The sequence below is a fragment of the Salmo salar genome, chromosome ssa01 (genome assembly GCF_905237065.1).
Source record: "Salmo salar chromosome ssa01, Ssal_v3.1, whole genome shotgun sequence".
Taxonomy (NCBI): Eukaryota; Metazoa; Chordata; class Actinopteri; order Salmoniformes; family Salmonidae; genus Salmo; species Salmo salar.
The window spans coordinates 74,250,911-74,269,624 of record NC_059442.1 but is presented as its reverse complement, the minus strand read 5'-3'; the positions used below and the strand labels follow the sequence as shown (position 1 = coordinate 74,269,624).

The 18,714-nt window shown below is 42.3% G+C and overlaps 2 protein-coding genes across 2 annotated transcripts in view; one reads left to right on the top strand and one right to left on the bottom strand.

Annotated features, from left to right (window-relative positions):
- The first annotated feature begins 157 nt into the window (after window positions 1–157).
- On the top strand, window positions 158–11,440 carry LOC106608559 (solute carrier family 22 member 7). Its single transcript, XM_014206528.2, has 10 exons — window positions 158–690; window positions 1,001–1,104; window positions 5,591–5,745; window positions 5,954–6,122; window positions 6,232–6,355; window positions 9,151–9,260; window positions 9,535–9,749; window positions 10,141–10,249; window positions 10,337–10,549; window positions 10,856–11,440. Exons 1-10 carry the CDS (start codon window positions 313–315, stop codon window positions 10,935–10,937), a joined length of 1,659 nt encoding a protein of 552 aa, XP_014062003.1. The 5' UTR covers window positions 158–312; the 3' UTR covers window positions 10,938–11,440.
- The window catches only part of LOC106608565 (cysteine-rich protein 2), a 29,023-nt gene continuing 21,410 nt past the window's right edge, over window positions 11,102–18,714 (bottom strand). The window contains exons 5-7 of the mRNA XM_014206549.2: window positions 13,654–13,728; window positions 13,227–13,321; window positions 11,102–11,734 (exon numbers count right to left, since the gene is read on the bottom strand). Of these exons, the coding sequence (XP_014062024.1) occupies window positions 11,597–11,734; window positions 13,227–13,321; window positions 13,654–13,728 (308 nt within the window). The 3' untranslated portion in view covers window positions 11,102–11,596. The remainder of the gene's footprint in view (window positions 11,735–13,226; window positions 13,322–13,653; window positions 13,729–18,714) is intronic.

Below are 18,714 nucleotides of genomic sequence, written 5' to 3'. Positions count from 1 at the left end.
TTCCTGAAACTTTGAAATGGTGAAATATTCTTTAGTTGCTCAAGCAACTACTTGCTGTCAATGCATCACCTATTAATGTGTATGAAGGCATTCTTTAACAAGCAGAAGTGGTTTATTTCATTTTTGCACAGTAAAAGATTTATCTATTTCGCAAGATTTAACTAACAATGAGACAGTTGGACCAACAGACAGACAACCTTTAGACTTGGTAAAACATTATGATATCTTTTCTTGGATCCAAAGTACGAATGTGAATGGGTGTGATTGCTGTGCTTTCATTATTAGAAGAAGTCTGTCTGGGCCAAGTGGAAGATGAAGTTTGAACACCTACTCTCGGATATCAATGGATTTGGACGGTTCCAGATTATGATCATTATTATCAGCTTCATTGCTCGATTCACCCTGCCTTGTCACTTTATGCTGGGTAACTTTATAGCGGCCATGCCCTCTCACCGCTGTGACCTCAGCGCTCTGGATGATGAGGGTGTCTTTGGGAATCTGACCCAGGAGCAGAGACTGACTGTCAGTATTCCAGTACAGGAAGATGGGACTCCAAGCTCCTGCAAGATGTTCCCAGAACCCCAGTTCCACCTCCTGTCCAACTCCAATGACAGTGACCTAGCTACAGTCCCCTGTCAGAATGGATGGGTATATGACAACAGCACCTTCAAATCCACTCTGGCTACAGAGGTAAGCGTTTCTGTCTTTTTGTCACTAGACTATACAAGTCGAAAGGTTATGATGTAGTCAATGAATGTCTCATTGAATGAAAGGCCATGTTGTACTCATTGAATGTCATTTTTCGACCACTACACATGGTTGCATAGAAATTAAGTATTATTTGTAAGTACAAATCTCATTGAATGCATCCTTGAATAATGTTGCAGTGCTAGCTACTCAATTAAATTCTTTCACAAAAGGGAAGTAGAGAGGCTGTTCTCATTTATACGGTACCTTGAATGAGTTGTCTGTTTATTCTTATTTCTACCTCTTACATCAGTGGGACTTGGTGTGTGACCAGAAAGGGCAAAATAAGGCGACAGCCACCATCTTCTTCATGGGAGTGATGTTCGGAGCAATGACCTATGGTAGTTTGAGTGACAGGTAAGTTAACAATCATTTATTAATTCACAGACAGTGGATTTTAGAGTCACCTTAAAACGAATCTCTTGTGTACAGACGTACGTAACATAACTGGCATGGTAGTGTCTGTCAACAGAATGTGTGGATCCAACGACTAATATCGCAACAACTTCTAGTATATTTTCTAACGTCTTTCCCCAGATCTTAATCGAGCATCTGATGCAATTACTTTAAATTTTAGTTCTGGATTTCCAAGATGACCTAAAACCATGAAGTAGACTGTCTCTGAATGGAAACAAAAAAGTTGTTAAGTTGTTAAAGGCCCAGTGCAGTCAAAATGAGTTTTTCCTGTTCTTTGTATAATTTTGTACAGCTGATTAAACTAACACTGTAAAAGTGTAAAAAAATAGGTATTTGTGTTTTTTCCTGATATACTACATGACCAAAAGTATTTGGACACCTGCTCGTCTAACATTGTATTCCAAAATCATGGGCATTAATATAGAGTTGGTCCACTCTTAGCTGCTATAACAGCCTCCACTCTTCTGACAAGCCTTTCCACTGACAAGCCTTTCCTTTCCACAGAACATTGCTGCTGGGACTTGCTTCCTTTCAGCCACAAGAGCATTAGTGAGGTCGGGCGCTGATTTTGGGTGATTAGGCCTGGCTCGCAATCAGCGTTTCAATTCATCCCAAAGCTGTTCAATGGGGTTGAGCTCAGGACTTTGTCCAGGCCAGTCAAGTTCTTCAACACCGGTCTCGGCAAACCATTTCTGTATGGACCTAGTTTTGTGCACGGGGTCATTGTCATGCTGAAACAGAAAAGGCCCTTCCCCAAACTGTTACCACAAAGTTGGAAGCACAGAATCGTCTAGAATGTCATTGCATGCTGTAACGTTAAGATTTCCCTTCACTGGAACTAAGGGGCCTAGCCCGAATCATGAAAAACAGCCCCAGACCATTATTCCTCCTCCACCAAACTTTACAGTTGGCACTATGCATTGGGGCAGGTAGCGTTCTCCTGGCATCCGCCAAACCCAGATTCGTCCATCGGACTGCCAGATGGTGAAGCGTGATTCATCACTCCAGAGAACACGTTTCCACTGCTCCAGAGTCCAATGGTGGCGAGCTTTACACCACTCCGACCAACGCTTTGCATTGCACATGGTGATCTTAGATTTGTGTGAGGCTGCTCGGCCATGGAAATCCATTTCATGAAGCTCTCGATGAACAGTTCTTGTTCTGACGTTGCTTCCAGAGGCAATTTGGAACTCGGTAGTGATTGTTGCAACTGAGGACAGACTATTTTTGCACTTCAGCACTCGGTGGTCCTGTTCTGTGACCTTGTGTAGCCTACCACTTCGTGGCTGAGCCGCTCGTGCTCCTAGACAGTTAAACAGGGCAGCTATAGCAGGCAGAAATTTGACGAATGATTTGGAAAGGTGTCATCCTATGATGGTGCCACGATGAAAGTCATTGAGCTCTTCAGTAAGGCCATTCTACTGCCAATGTTTGTCTACGGCGACAGCATGGCTGCGTGCTTGATTTTATACACCTGTCAGCAATGGGTGTGGCTGAAATAGCCGAATCTAGTAATTTGAAGGGGTGTCCACATACTTTTTTATATATAGTGTAGTGGTTGAAAATACAATATACACAGGACCTTCTAATCAGCAGGTTTTGCATGGGTGGAGTTGTGGCTTGCCTTGTGACAACACCAGGTGGAAAATGTGTTAATTTACCAATAACAAAGACAATTCCAAACCTATAAAAGTTTTCCCCTCAAAATTATTGCTTGAGAAAGAATTATTCTTCTAAAAAGCATTATTTTTTATATATTTTTTACTTTAATAGAAAACTGTTATATGGTACATAATTGTATTAGTATTTAATATTTTATTAGGATCCCCATTCATAGCCATTGGAGGTAGGAGTTCTGAGGGTGCTGCAGCACCCCCTGAAAATGGGAATATTTATTTATTATTTGTAAAAAAATTACTTGGCTTTTACAACTCGTCCGTCTTCAGCTGCAGGAAACTTTTTTTTTACAAAAGTAGTGCACTGGGCCTTTACTACGCCTGTATTCAGGGCTGGTCCTCGCAATTCTGTCACCCTAGGTGAGACCAAAATACTGTATTGCCCAATGCAAAACTATAATACTCAGAGTAAGCAAAATTATGTTGAAAAGTTGTCTAAAATCCGTATTTTCCAGACGTTGAAGTTAGGTTCGATTTAGGTTCTGAATGAAAGGTGAAAAGACAATATGTATTTTCCAGAATTCAAGGCCGGTTGTGACCACACCAAATCCGAACCAAACATAGGCGTCGTTGAGCAAAATCAAGGCTGGTCTAGACTGGACCAAAAACCAACGTCTGTGGGCGTGGAAATCAAGACCGGTCTAGACTGCACCAAAAAAAAGATTGCTGGTCCAGACAGGACCAAAAAAAAGACTTCCAAAAGACATCGGTCTGTGCTTACTGGGGTGTATCCTACAGTGTCTGCCTGCAATGTAATTTTATGAATGCTCATCCATGTCTTAGTCCCACTGTTTCTAAAACAAGCTTTTCCATTGGCTTTATTAGTCCTGATTCCTGTAACTAATCAATATTACATTTCCACCACACTAATCAATTTGGCTGTTTAAGCTACCCAACTTTATCAGGAGTTATCCTGAGCCTATTTGCAATGTGTTTACACAGCGGGAAATGCATAAGTATTTTATTTTTCGCTTTGGATACAAACTTGAAACCAATGATCATGACAATTTAGCCCAAGGGGTGAAACCTCTGGACAGCAGTTTTGAGTAGCCTGATTATCCATTCCATATTGTCCGTTTTACTTTGGCCTCTCCTGTTTTTAGTATATGTGGTTTGTTAACATGTCAGCACATTGCTTTATATGATTAGGCGCCATTTAGTTTAGGCTATTTGATCAGAGAAACCTGCATGACGTAAAAAGTGTCTGTCCCATTACTTATACATTTTATCTCCAGCCTGTAAGCTACAGAAAAAGCCACATACTCTTTCTACCATATCCTATATCTGCTACATGATTTATGTTAGATTATTTTGACGGAATGTTGGTGGAGCGTGGCAGCGACGCGTCTCTCCAACAGCACCCTGGAGAGGCACACTGGGAATGGACAAGCGAAATATTTTGCATCCCTGCCATTGACAAAGTGGGCACTACTTATTACAGGCATCAGCGCTCATCTAAAAAGTCCATATGCCACTGTTGAGAGAAATTGTCATTGTTTTTGGGCAGAATTATGTGAGGTTTAATTTGTTGTTGGAGGTGTGTCTTGGTCAGTTTAGCTCAGAAAATGCCGCCCTCTTCAATCTGCCAGACGGCTGCGGGCCGGCCTTTCCGGTATTAGTGGACTGATATAGGAAAGGGAAAGAGGGATACCTAGTCAGTTATACAACTGAATGCCTTCAACTGAAATGTGTCTTCCGCATTTAGCCCTCTGCAGCTCGGGAGACATGACATTTTTTTCTCTCGCAAAAGTATTGTATTGGGCGTTTACTACTCCTGTATTATCAGACCGATACAGCCGTATGCAAAAAGAATTGCAGCACCCCCACCCGCAAACATCTTCTCTCGGCTATGTCCCCATTAGCGATTGCTGAACCAGCAGCTACTCTTCCTGGGGTCCACACGAAACATAAAACATGACATATTACAGAACATCAATAGACAGGAACAGCTCAAGGACTGAACTACACACATTTAAAATAATAACAATAGAACCTAGAAAGGTCCTACTAACACAGCACTGAGAGAAACAGAGACCCATTACTCTATGCCTATATCCTAATACATTCATATATTACATTTTCATTTTCATATAGAACATTTACATTCAGTAACATCTAGCAGTTACACGCATACATACATCAGTACACATATGCCTATGAGTTATTTAGGTAAGATAGGGGGATTGGAAATGATGAACACAATTACATTGAGGGAAGCTACAATCTATCTGCAATATTAAAGCTGATCTACCCCCTAAAAAAAGAAAAAAAGGGCAGAGGCATTGTGCTGTGAGCTTTTTATTTATTTATTAAAGGACATTTTGCTGTTTACTTGTGTAATTTGAGATGGAAGGGAGTTCCTTGAATTCATTCTGGATTTGGTGGCATGTCTGGTGGGGTAAGTTTGTCTGTCAGAGCTTTTTCAACACATGAATATTTCTCACATTAACATTTATCTTTCCTCTACTTTGATCCAAGAGAGACTGACAATTTGACATTGATATAAAAACAGCTACATTTGGTCTTTAATATTTTTAAATCGATCAAATTAAGGGGACATTTGTATTTGTATTCTCTTTACATAAGCTTATCTTATTATATTTCTAATTGAAAGAGGGGAGTTGCCTCACACTACAGAGACAGGAAATAGGCCCCTGTCCTATGGGCCATTCTAGCTCGGAGAAAGCTACTTAATGTAATTAGATATTTTTCTGTTCACTTTATCTTCACATGTTGTCTTTTTTCTCTAGGTTTGGTAGGAAGACCATGCTCCTGGTGTCCTATATCTCTGGCATGCTGTTTGGTATTGCCAGTGCTTTCTCCACCTCCTTCATCATGTTTGCTGTGCTCAGGTTCTTCACTGGGTTCGGCATCACTGGCATTGTCATCGTCTCATCAGTACTCAGTGATTATACACACACACACACACACACACACACACACACACACACACACACACACACACACACACACACACACACACACACACACACACACACACACACACACACACACACACAAAGCCCACCCACCACTAGATGAATACAGACAACCCACATGCTGTCCCAGAAACTATCCTTGACTCATCTGGTGTTGCGTTGTGTTGTCCTCAGGCGTTGAGTGGGTGGACATTGAGCACAGAAAATTAGTGGGAGTGATTGACAGCCTGTCCTGGACGTTTGGTAACTCCATGATTCCAGCCATTGCCTATTGTGTGAAAGACTGGAGACAGCTGACCATAGTGGTCACCTCACCTCTCGCCCTGGCCATACTCACATGGAGGTCAGAGGGAGGTCAGAGGGAGGGAGGGAGGGAGGGACTAACGAACAAATGAATGGACAGTTAACAGTTGCTGTGTTATTGTGAATAACATCTTTACCTCCTCCAATAGGTGGATTCCTGAGTCAGCCAGGTGGCTCATAGCCAATGGGAAGTTTGAGAAAGCAAACTTTTATTTGCAACAATGTGCCCAGATGAACCAGAAGCAGGAGTTTGCATCCAAAATTACACCAGAGGTAAGCAATTGCCAGGATAGGATAAGTTTAAGCAATATGGTTATTTAAATTCCTTCACTCTTCCTTCTAGCCTGGTTCCAGATCTGTTTGTGCACAAATCGAATCAAATTGTATTTGCCACATGCGCTGAGTACACCAGGTGTAGATTATACAGTGAAATGCTTACTTAACGGAAATTAACAAATAAAAAGGAAATAGTAACACAAAATAGTAACACAATTAAACAATAACAAGGCTGCAGTATATACAAGGATACCGAGTCAATGTGCTTGGGGTACGAGGTAGTTGAGGTAATTGAGGTAACATTTACATGTAGGTGGGGTAATCAGGATCAGATAATCAGATGTAGGTGGGGCAATCAGGATAGATAATAAACAGAGTAGCAGCAGCATGTGAAGAGTATAAAAGAGTGTGAAAGTGTATGTGTGTGTGGAGTCAACATGGATGTGTTTATGTGTTTTGTGTGTGTGTGAGCGTATGTAGTGTGTGTGTGTATATGTGTGCGTTGGAGTGTCAGTGTAGTATGAGTGGGTAGATTCCAGTAATTGTGCATAGAGCCAGTGCAAGAGTGTCAGTGGGCCCTGTGTTGAGGGTCAGCGTGGCGGATGTGTTGTTGCCTACCCTCACCACCAGGGGACAGCCCGTCAGGAAGTCGAGGATCCAGTTGCAGAGGGAGGTGTTTAGTCCCAGGGTCCTTGGCTTAGTGATGAGCTTGGAGGGCACTATGGTGTTGAACGCTGAGCTGTAGTCAATGAACAGAATTCTAACGTAGGTGTTCCTTTTGTCCAGGTGGGAAAGGGCAGTTTGGAGCGCAATAGAGATTGTGTCATATGTGGATCTGTTTGGGCGTTATGCGAATTGGAGTGGGTCTAGGATGTCTGGGATGATGGTGTTGATGTGAGCCATAACCTTCCTTTCAAAGCATTTCATGGCTACAGATGTGAGTGCTATGGAGTGATAGTTATTTAGACAGGTTACTTTGGCCTTCTTGTGCACAGGGACTGTCTTGCTAACTCCTATGGTCAGAGTTGGCAAGACAGCACAAATAGATCTAGGACCTGTTTACTCTCCCTCTTAAAGTCTGGGTGGGATTTTTTCCATATTGCTTATATATACACTGCTCAAAAAAATTAAGGGAACACTTATACAACACAATGTAACTCCAAGTCAATCACACTTCTGTGAAATCAAACTGTCCACTTAGGAAGCAACACTGATTGACAATACATTTCACATGCTGTTGTGCAAATGGAATAGACAACAGGTGGAAATTATAGGCAATTAGCAAGACACCCCAATAAAGGAGTGATTCTGCAGGTAGTGACCACAGACCACTTCTCAGTTCCTATGCTTCATGGCTGATGTTTTGGTCACTTTTGAATGCTGGCGGTGCTTTCACTCTAGTGGTAGCATGAGACGGAGTCTACAACCCACACAAGTGGCTCAGGTAGTGCAGCTCATCCAGGATGGCACATCAATGTGAGCTGTGGCAAGAAGGTTTGCTGTGTCTGTCAGCATAGTGTCCAGAGCATGGAGGCGCTACCAGGAGACAGGCCAGTACATCAGGAGACGTGGAGGAGGCCGTAGGAGGGCAACAACCCAGCAGCAGGACCGCTACCTCCGCCTTTGTGCAAGGAGGAGCAGGAGGAGCACTGCCAGAGCCCTGCAAAATGACCTCCAGCAGGCCACAAATGTGCATGTGTCTGCTCAAACGGTCAGAAACAGACTCCATGACGGTGGTATGAGGGCCCGACGTCCACAGGTGGGGTTGTGCCTACAGCCCAACACCGTGCAGGACGTTTGGCATTTGCCAGAGAACACCAAGATTGGCAAATTCGCCACTGGCGCCCTGTGCTCTTCACAGATGAAAGCAGGTTCCCACTGAGCACATGTGACAGATGTGACAGAGTCTGGAGACGCCGTGGAGAACGTTCTGCTGCCTGCAACATCCTCCAGCATGACCGGTTTGGCGGTGGGTCAGTCATGGTGTGGGGTGGCATTTCTTTGGGGGGGACGCACAGCCCTCCATGTGCTCGCCAGAGGTAGCCTGACTGCCATTAGGTACCGAGATGAGATCCTCAGACCCCTTGTGAGACCATATGCTGGTGCGGTTGGCCCTGGGTTCCTCCTAATGCAAGACAATGCTAGACCTCATGTGGCTGGAGTGTGTCAGCAGTTCCTGCAAGAGGAAGGCATTGATGCTATGGACTGGCCCGCCCGTTCCCCAAACCTGAATCCAATTGAGCACATCTGGGACATCATGTCTTGCTCCATCCACCAACGCCACGTTGCACCACAGACTGTCCAGGAGTTGGCGGCTGCTTTAGTCCAGGTCTGGGAGGAGATACCTCAGGAGACCATCCGCCACCTCATCAGGAGCATGCCCAGGCGTTGTAGGGAGGTCATACAGGCACGTGGAGGCCACACACTACTGAGCCTAATTTTGACTTGTTTTAAGGACATTACATCAAAGTTGGATCAGCCTGTAGTGTGGTTTTCCACTTTAATTTTGAGTGTGACTCCAAATCCAGACCTCCATGGGTTGATAAATTGGATTTCCATTGATTATTTTTGTGTGATTTTGTTGTCAGCACATTCAACTATGTAAAGTAAAAAGTATTTAATAAGATTATTTCATTCATTCAGATCTAGGATGTGTTATTTTAGTGTTCCCTTTATTTTTTTGAGCAGTGTATATCCAATATTTTCATATCTACAGGAGCGTCGAGGAGATAAAGTCTAGGGGTTGATTTAGGATTAAGCAACTGATCCGCCTCTGTTCTTCTCGTCACCAGACTCTGTCCAGTATCATTGTGACAGAGAGAAAAGACAGAACCTACTCCTACCTGGACTTGGTCAGGACCCCAAAGATGAGGAGACTGGCTCTACTCACAGGCATAGTATGGTGACTATCCCCGGTCTCATGATATCTGATACAAGTTGCTTTAGTAAACGCATGTTCATCATGTCTGGCTACACACAATAATGTAGGAATGTACTGATGGTATCAAGTTGGGTAAGACTGTTTTGATCTAATATCCACATAAGAGAATATCCTGAAATGTAAATTCAACTTTAAATTTGACTTTTAGCTCACCTCAAACTGTGTCAAAACACATTGCATAGCTCTACACTGTTTAACAACACCAACAATGGCAACCTGATTTCTCATCCCAAAGGTATGGTGTGGCTTCAACATATTATGGTATTAGCTTCAACATCACTGGATTTGGGCTCAACATATATCTTACCCAGTTTGTATATGGTGCCATAGAGCTCCCAGCCAAACTATCAGTGTACTACCTTCTGGATAAGGTGGGCAGGAGAAACACAGAAGTAGGATCTCTGCTAGGAGCTGGAATCTGTCTCGCTGTTAATATTTTCCTACCCAGAGGTGAGTGCTTTTTTTGTGGGGGATCAGGGAGGCGGGCAATTCAAGTCCAGGAGACATCTTATAATCTATTGAAGCTGTCAATACTGCCCTTCCTCTAGTGCAGCACTAACATACTACCTGATTCAACTATAGTTTTCTAAATTGAAGACCATGCTTAGATGAATCAGGTGTGTTAGAGCTGGGTTAGAACAGACCCGGGCAGTATCACATCTCTACACGAGTTATCACATCTCTAAAGGAGTTATCACAACTCTACACAAGTTATCATCGGGTTCTGCTGGGGTGTGTTCCAGTCTTTTTCAGTTATTTATGAACTCATCCTAAATATTTAAATATGGTGGGAAACTTTGACTTAAAGGAAAGGTCATGTTGTTCCTCTCCTCCACTTCAGACATGTCCGTTTTAAGGACGGTGGTGGCGGTGCTGGGGAAGGGTTGCTCAGCAGCATCCTTCACAACTGTCGTGTTATACAGTTCTGAGCTGTTCCCTACTGTGGTCAGGTAAATCACACCTGTGTCTCCGATTTAAAGTGTAGCTAAAGACAGGTCAAAATGTGTGTTCTGTATATTTCTCTCTCTGTCTCTCAGGCAGAACGGCATGGGCTACAACTCGTCCATGGGTCGCCTGGGAGTGTCTCTGGCCCCTCTCATCCTGCTGCTTGACGAGGTGTGGAGGGACCTTCCGCAGGTCCTCCTCTGCTCCATAGCCCTGCTGGCTAGCCTGATGGCCAGGATGCTGCCTGAGACACGTGACCGCTGTCTACCAGAGACCATTCAGGACATTGAGGACGGGCAGACAGGGTATGATATAGCCTCTGTGATATAAACACTTAGGTTGGGATTCAATCCAAGGTGCGTTAAAGAGCAGCGCACTAGACAGATCACAATGCATCTATTAAAGGCTAAATATGCCGAAATCGCTCCGCCATTGCCTCGTTTCTACAATTCTAAAATGCTAGCCTAAACCTAGCAAACCACAATTTCTCAAGCAAGCATTTTGCCAGTGTACAATCTGTAAATTCTTTGCAAATATGGTTATCGATGATTATGAATATCATAGTGTTTTATCAATGACTATGTGTTTATTCTTTTTATGTACAATTCTAGGAAAAGTTTGGCTGGATCCCAAGTTGTGGAAACAACAGAAATCCCTCTAAAATCAAAGGCCAACGATGAGGGGGGAAATTGATACTAAGATATTCCTTCTGTATATAAAATTTTTATATGCCCAAATGTGCACCAACAACAGTTTTTTCAAACACCTTTTCAAGTAACCTCATTGTATTGTGTGTTTGTTCCACATCAAAAACAACATTCAAACCTAGCACTGATTTAATAAAACAAGACACAAGAGATGCATAATTCATTTTATTCCTCCTATACAAATTCTAATTGTACACCCAATTGCAATACTGCATTCTCTTATTTAGTAAAGACTCCTTTCTGTTTCATATGAATGAGGAACAAAATATTATCTTTGATAATGTATCATAACTCTTTATGCATTCTTCCTCACCATAACCATCGGCAAATGTATGCAATCAATCTTTAATATTAGATATGAACCTGTTGTTAAATACATATTTTATAAATCTGTGTGCTTAGCAGGTTGCAAAAGTGATTTAAATATTGTGAAACATTATTACGTTATACAAACAATATGTAAAAATACACACAAAAATACCTCATGTTTATCAGCAAGCGTGTGGTCGGTTCCATTGCAATTCCTGTCAATTCAGTCAGTGAATCACTTCAGTCACTCAATTCAGTAATTTCAGTCACTCAAATCAGTCACTGAAATTACCCTAATCAAACAGAAACCCCATTCATCTCACTTTTAGTGTGTAGTTAGGACTGGCTGGGTATTTCAGTTTGCTCCATGTCTTCCTTCTGATAGATGTAACAGCCCACCTTGCCGATGTTCACTCCTTTTGGTCCATACAGGATGCCGTAGCAAGGGACGTGGCAATAAGGTATCCCTTCATGCTGTAAAAAGGGAAACAATTTAAAAAAAATGTATACAATTAACTTATTTTGTACATAATGTTTCTGCAACGGTATCTTACGGCAAAAAAAGTGCTTCTGGATATCAGGACAGCGATCACTCACCTCGAATTAGACAAAATGTGTAATCATTGGACAATAAATTAGACGAGGTACGATCACGAATATCCTACCAACGGGACATCAAAAACTGTAACATCTTATGTTTCACGGAATCGTGGCTGAATGACGACATGGATATTCATCTAGCGGGATACACGCTGCACCGGCAGGATAGAACAGCACACTCCGGTAAGATGAGGGGGGTCTGTGCATATTTGTAAACAACAGCTGGTGCACGAAATTTAAGGAAGTCTCTAGATTTTGCTCACCTGAAGAAGAGTATATTGTGATAAATTGCAGGCCACACTACTTGCCTAGAGAGTTTTCAGCTATACTTTTCGTGGCTGTTTATTTACCACCACAGACAGATGCTGGCACTAAGACCGCACTCAGTCAGCTGTATAAGGAAATAAGCGAACAGGAAACCACTCACCCAGAGGCGGTGCTCCTAGTGGCCGGAGACGTTAATGCAGGGAAACTTAAATCAGTTCAACCAAATTTCTATCAACATGTTAAATGTGCAACCAGAAGGAAAAAAATTACAGATCACCTGTACTCCACACACAGAGACGCGTACAAAGCTCTCCCTCGTCCTCCATTTGGTAAATCCGACCACAACTCTTTCCTCCTGATTCCTGCTTAAAAGCTCAAATTAAAGCAGGAAGCACCAGTGACTCGGTCTTTAAAAAAGTGGTCAGATGAAGCAGATGCTAAACTACAGGACTGTTTTGCTATCACAGACTGGAATATGTTCCGGGATTCTTCCAATGGCATTGAGGAGTACAGCACATCAGTCACTGGCTTTATGAATAAGTACATCGAGGACGTCGTCCCCACAGTGACTTAACGTACATACCCCAACCAGAAGCCATGATTACAAGCAACATTCGCACTGAGCTAAAGGGTAGAGCTGCCACTTTCAAGGTGTGGGACTCTAACCCGGAAGCTTACAAGAAATCTTGCTATGCCCTGTGACGAACCATCAAACAGGCAAAGCGTCAATACAGGGCTAAGATTGAATCATACTACTGTACACTGGCTCCGATGCTCATCTTATGTGGCAGGGCTTGCAAACTATTACAGACTACAAAGGGAAGCACAGCCGTGAGCTGCCCAGTGACACAAGCCTACCAGACGAGCTAAATCACTTCTATGTATGATTTAATTGACCAACATCAATGCATCTTCAGATTGTCTTATAAGTCCATGTGGGCTAGGCATCCTGAAAATGCAAGACACTTTAATAATAAAATCAATCAAATCAACCTTACTTGTGAATTTCGACACAGAAACACTGATGTTGATCTTAAAAGCAGCCCTCGCTTCGGGTCATCAGTAACTGTAGTAGACAGTAATAATGTGGATGTAATACCTCAGCATGTCCACCAGAGGTCAGTGTCTTCTTACACCTCTCACAGCGCAGGCAGGGTCGGTGCCAGTTCCTACCCAGGGACATCACCTTCTCTGCTGCAGAGACAGACAAACACTTCACTATGATAACCTCAATCAACTGGCATGTCAGGATAATTCATAAAAAGTGCACAAGGTACTATATGGATCAGTTGATAAAAACGTGGTGATTGCCACACTGAGGTCTTGGGTTCAATTCCCACAGTGATCACATACCAAAAATGTATGCACTCACTGTACTTCACTTTGAAAATATAAGAGTCCGCTAAGTGACCACTTGAACTATCAGTACAACATAGAAAAATAAATATAAGAAAGCACATAACGCATATTTGGGTGATCAATGTTTATATCATAAATCAATCATGAACAGTCTGACCAAAACTTACCAAAATAGACTGCTTTTTCACAGCCAGGACAGAGTGAGGTCTCTCCAGCAAACATCCTGGTCTGAGGGGGAGGTACTGGCGAAACAACAATAGCTAGAGGTTATTCACCCGACAGAAACAATTAAGTCAGCCTCAATTAAACTCATAAATTAATCCTACATAAACTCACATATTTCATTTTCTGCAAATTACCAGACAGCAAACATAAGGACAAACCAGTGCAAAAGACACAAACTCAACATACCAGTGACCAAGTCCAGCTGATAAAATAAATTGAAACTCCTACTTGACATAATTATTCAAAATATACAATTTATCTATTCAGGTTAACCAAACACATAAACTTCGTTTTCAGATTAAACAGTGACATGATACATAACAGAAAGTTTGGGTTTAGAACGTTTTGCAAAAAGCTAAATTCAACAGATTATAAATCATTATAAATGTAACATCGAGCGATCAGCAACTACCCCACCCATTCCTTCAAAATCCTTTTAATCTCTAAAGGAAATGTTTAACCCAACAAGTGGTTTGTTAAAAACATCTGTTGAAAGTTCTAACATGGGTCAATCTTGAATCTTGTAATCAGAGATAGTTGTTTAAAGACGTAGGGCTCTATTTTTGGCTGGTTTAAGGCGGCGCTAGTGTCAAACGCACGTTCGTTTAGCAATTTTGTCAAGTAAAAACTGGCGCAGTAGCATTTTCTAGCGCTAAAGCCAGGTTCGGTAATTTACCTGTTTTATATCAGCTTCTTGCGCTCAGATGGGCGGGGGTATTTTAGGCATGTCCTTAAAAATTTGATCCAAAGTGCTAATTTCAGGCAGCGCTGATAGGGATATTTAAGACCAACCAAAATCTGGTTTTAGAGGTAACGCAGTTGGTAATGGCTTGAATTTTAACAGCGGAAACGCAGCCTATCCAGCTGTGACACACACTGCTCATATGTGCATGGAACAAGAGTAGCGTAATGTGCTTTTGGTGCCAGTATACTATCTATTTAGAAACATAAAAAACTAATTTCTTGCCCATTTCGTTTTATTTGATAAAAAACCAAGCATAAACTACCCTCCTCCATGATGTAGGCTGCATGGTCATGCCCATCATGAAACCAGAGATGAGAACCTCGGTGAATACGGCAGTGATGCCGATTTAGCAATTTTGTTGCTAGATTTAGCAACTTTTCAGACTACCCTGGCAACTTCTTTTTCAAACAGCACCTAGCAACAAATGTAGCTACTTTTAAAAATGTATTTGGAACTTTTATGCGGAAGCATTATGCGGCCTGTAAGTGTGACATAGCCTATTTAAAACAAGTTGATATTTTGTTTCAAATTTGATTGCAATTATCCGTTCTCTTTTTAGGCTTGATCAATAATGAATTTAATCTTGCTTATTGACAATGTTTGGCATGTCCATACTCAGCCATAATGCAATTTACAGTATGCCTCGCCCATATATCAGTGTGAATGCTATTGAAGCCATGCAATTACTTAGAACAATGTGGACTGGAAATGGGTTCATGTTAACATATTTAGCAAAGATAGGCCTACATTTTGTTATTTCATTTCTGTAAGCCACTTAACAAACTTTATACAACGGGTGGGTCTAATCCCGAATGCTGATTGGTTAAAACCGCATTCCTGCAGGTGTCTATTCCACAAGTTACCACCTTAAAATACCTATTTACTCTGTTCCATCTGACTGTCAAACCACTGTCAGCCCAGCCAAGCAATTTATAAACTTGATCGGCACTATAAAAAGCATTTAGACATTATCTCACATTTCTTTTAGACGAACATTTCATTTTCAACAGCAGAGATTTGTATAAACCTTGCTGTCTGTCTCTCCAAAATGTGCAACATTGTTTCAATATTGAAATTAGATCTCCAGCTGTCCCATAGTAATGAACGTGTTGGGAGGAGACAGACAGGTAGGCAGTGTATCTCAGCCAGTCGAAATCAAAAATCAGCTGGCATCCTTTTTATGGATATATACAAAGAAATGTAAATTGAAAAAAGGTACAATGAAATGAAGTGCAGCTAGTTTGCAGTCTTTCCAGCTTCAGTTTGAAGTGGTTGTGTTAGCTATGTTGTTGGCTAGCTCCTCTGAACAACAGTGTCCTGACGAGTGAGCACATTCTCTATACAAGGTGAAATCGCGCCTCATTAGCTCATTGTTATGGATGTATCCAAATAAATGTCTCTAGAAAACAGCTTAAACAAATGCAAATGCGGCTACTTTTCTGTTATTCTGGCTGTACTTTTTGACATGACAGTAAGTTAGCCGTAGTTGGCTAGCTAGCAAGCAAGGGATAAGAACATTGCCAGCCAGTACGGCAATGGAACATTTAGAACGAACTACAAATACAGAACAAAAAGACTGAACGACTGGGTCGCGTCTCTAGCAACCGAACCGATAGAACAAACGACTAGCTGGCTTGGGTAGCAACCCTAGATTTGTGTCAAGACTACATCTTGTGGAAGGATGAAATAGTATGAATAAATTAATTAAAATACAATTTTTAATGAAAATATGTCAAAGATTATTTGAATATTTTGGTAACTTCATTTTGGGCCTAAAAACACCCGTGCCAATATATCCTCCAAACACCGGCTTCTCGGGCATTATCTCTTAAATGACAGACTAACATTGGATTTGGAGTTGATTCCAAGGAAATACATAAAAGACTGTAAATACACAGCTTGAAGCAACCACATATTTCGCCATGGAGTACTTTCTGATTAGCCAGTGATGGGCCAAGCCTCGACTCACCCATAACTTGTTTATTCATCAAAACCCAGCTCTTTCGTGGCAACGCCAGCAAGTACACCAATAATTGTGACAGTGAAATTAGCTAAAATATTTCTGACACACACATGTGAACCTATAGCACTACCACCTGCGCTTAGATTTACCATTGCATTAGGTTGGTTAAAATAGAGCCCATAGTCAAAGTTAGACATACACTGAGTATACAAACATTAGGAACAACTTCTTAATATTGAGTTGCACCCCCATTTGCCCTCAGAACAGGCTCAATTCGTCAGGGCATGGACTCTACAAGGTGTCAAAAGCATTCTACAGGGATACTGGCCCATGTTGACTCCAATGCTTCTCACAGTTGTGTCAAGTTGGCTGGATGTCCTTTGTGTTGTGGATCATTCTTGATACACATGGGAAACTGTTGAGCGTGAAAAACCCAGCAGCGTTGCAGTTCTAGACACACTCAAAGCTGTGCCCCTGGCACCTACTACCATACCCTGTTCAAAGGCACTTAAATCTTTTGTCTTGCCCATTTACCCTCTGAATGGCACACATACACAATCCATGTCTCAATTGTCTCAAGGCTTAAAAATCCTTCTTTAACCTGTCTCCTTGCTTTCATCGACACTGATTGAAGTGGTATCAATAAGGAATCATAGCTTTCATCTGGATTCACCTGGTCAGTCTATGTTATGGAAAGAGCATGTTTTGTACACTCAGTGAATGTTGTACTGCAAATTACTTTAAAGTTCATCGTTGGTCATGTTTTAGGGGGTTATATGTATCTTAAAAGATCAGATACATGTCAGCCTTTTATATAACTCAAAGTAATGTGTCGATGTTAGATAGAACACTAAGTCCCTTGTCAAATTCCTCATTCCTCCCCAGTGATGAACAGAGATAGGATCATTACAAGTGTGTGTGTGTGTCTGTGTAACCCTCTCTCTACCCCTTTATGTTGCTATATTTAACCCTTAAAGGTCATACTTGGAACACTTGGTAAGGTTAGTTAATCTGAGCAGCCCTGATGAAAAGGACTCGTTCCTGTGTGTGTATGTGTCTATACACTACATAGCCAAAGTATGTGGTCAACTGCTCGTCAAACATCTCATTCCAAAATTATGAGCATTAATATGGAGTTGGTCCCCCTTTGCTGCTATAATAGCCTCCACTCTTATGGTAAGGGTTTCACTAGATGTTGGAACATTGCTGCGGGGACTTGCTTCCATTCAGCCGCAAAAGCATTAGTGAGGCCGGGGCACTGATTTTGAGCGATAAGGCCTGGCTCGCAGTCGGCGTTTCAATTCATCCCAAAGGTGTTCAATGAGGTTGAGCTCAGGGCTCTGTGCAGGCCAGTCAAGTTCTTCCACACCGATCTCGACAAACCATTTGTGAATGGACCTCGCTTTGTACACTGGGGCATTTTCATGCTGAAACAGGAAAGGGCTTTCCCAAACTGTTGCCACAAAGTTGGAAGCACAGAATCGTCTAGAATGTCATTGTATGCTGTAGCGTTAAGTTTTCTCTTCACTGGAACTAAGGGGCCTAGCCCGAACCATGAAAAACAGCCCCAGACCATTATTCCTCCTCCATCAAACTTTACAGTTGGCACTACACATTGTGGCAGGTAGCGTTCGGACTACCAGGTGGTGAAGTGTGATTCATCACTCCAGAGAACGCGTTTCAACTGCTCCAGAGTCCAATGGAGGCAGGCTTTACACCACTCCAGCCGATGCTTGGCATTGTGCATGGTGATCTTAGGCTTGTCTGCGGCTGATCGGCCATGGAAACCCATTTCATGAAGGTCCCGACGAACAGATCTTGTGCTGACATTGCTTCCAGAGGTAGTTTGGAACTCAGTAGTGAGTGTTGCTTGCTATGCTTCAGCACTCGGCAGTCCTGTTCTGTGAGCTTGTGTGGCCTACCACTTCGCAGCTGAGCCATTGTCGCTCCTAGACAATTCCACTTCTGTCACGCCCTGATCTGTTTCACGTGTCCTTGTGATTGTCTCCACCCCACTCCAGGTGTCGCTCATCTTCCCCATTATCCCCAGTGTATTTATGCCTGTGTTCTCTGTTTGTCTGTTGCCAGTTCATCTTGTTTGTCAAGTCAACCAGCGTTTTGTCTCAGCTCCTGCTTTTCCCCAGTCGCTCTTTTTCTCGCCCTCCTGGTTTTGACCCTTGCCTGTCCTGACTCTGTGCCCGTCTGCTAAGGAGGGATTTTGTTTTTCGTCATGACAATGTGTTAACTCTAAACTCCCTTAATAATACTATTACTACCCCTTTCGCTGTAGCCTGG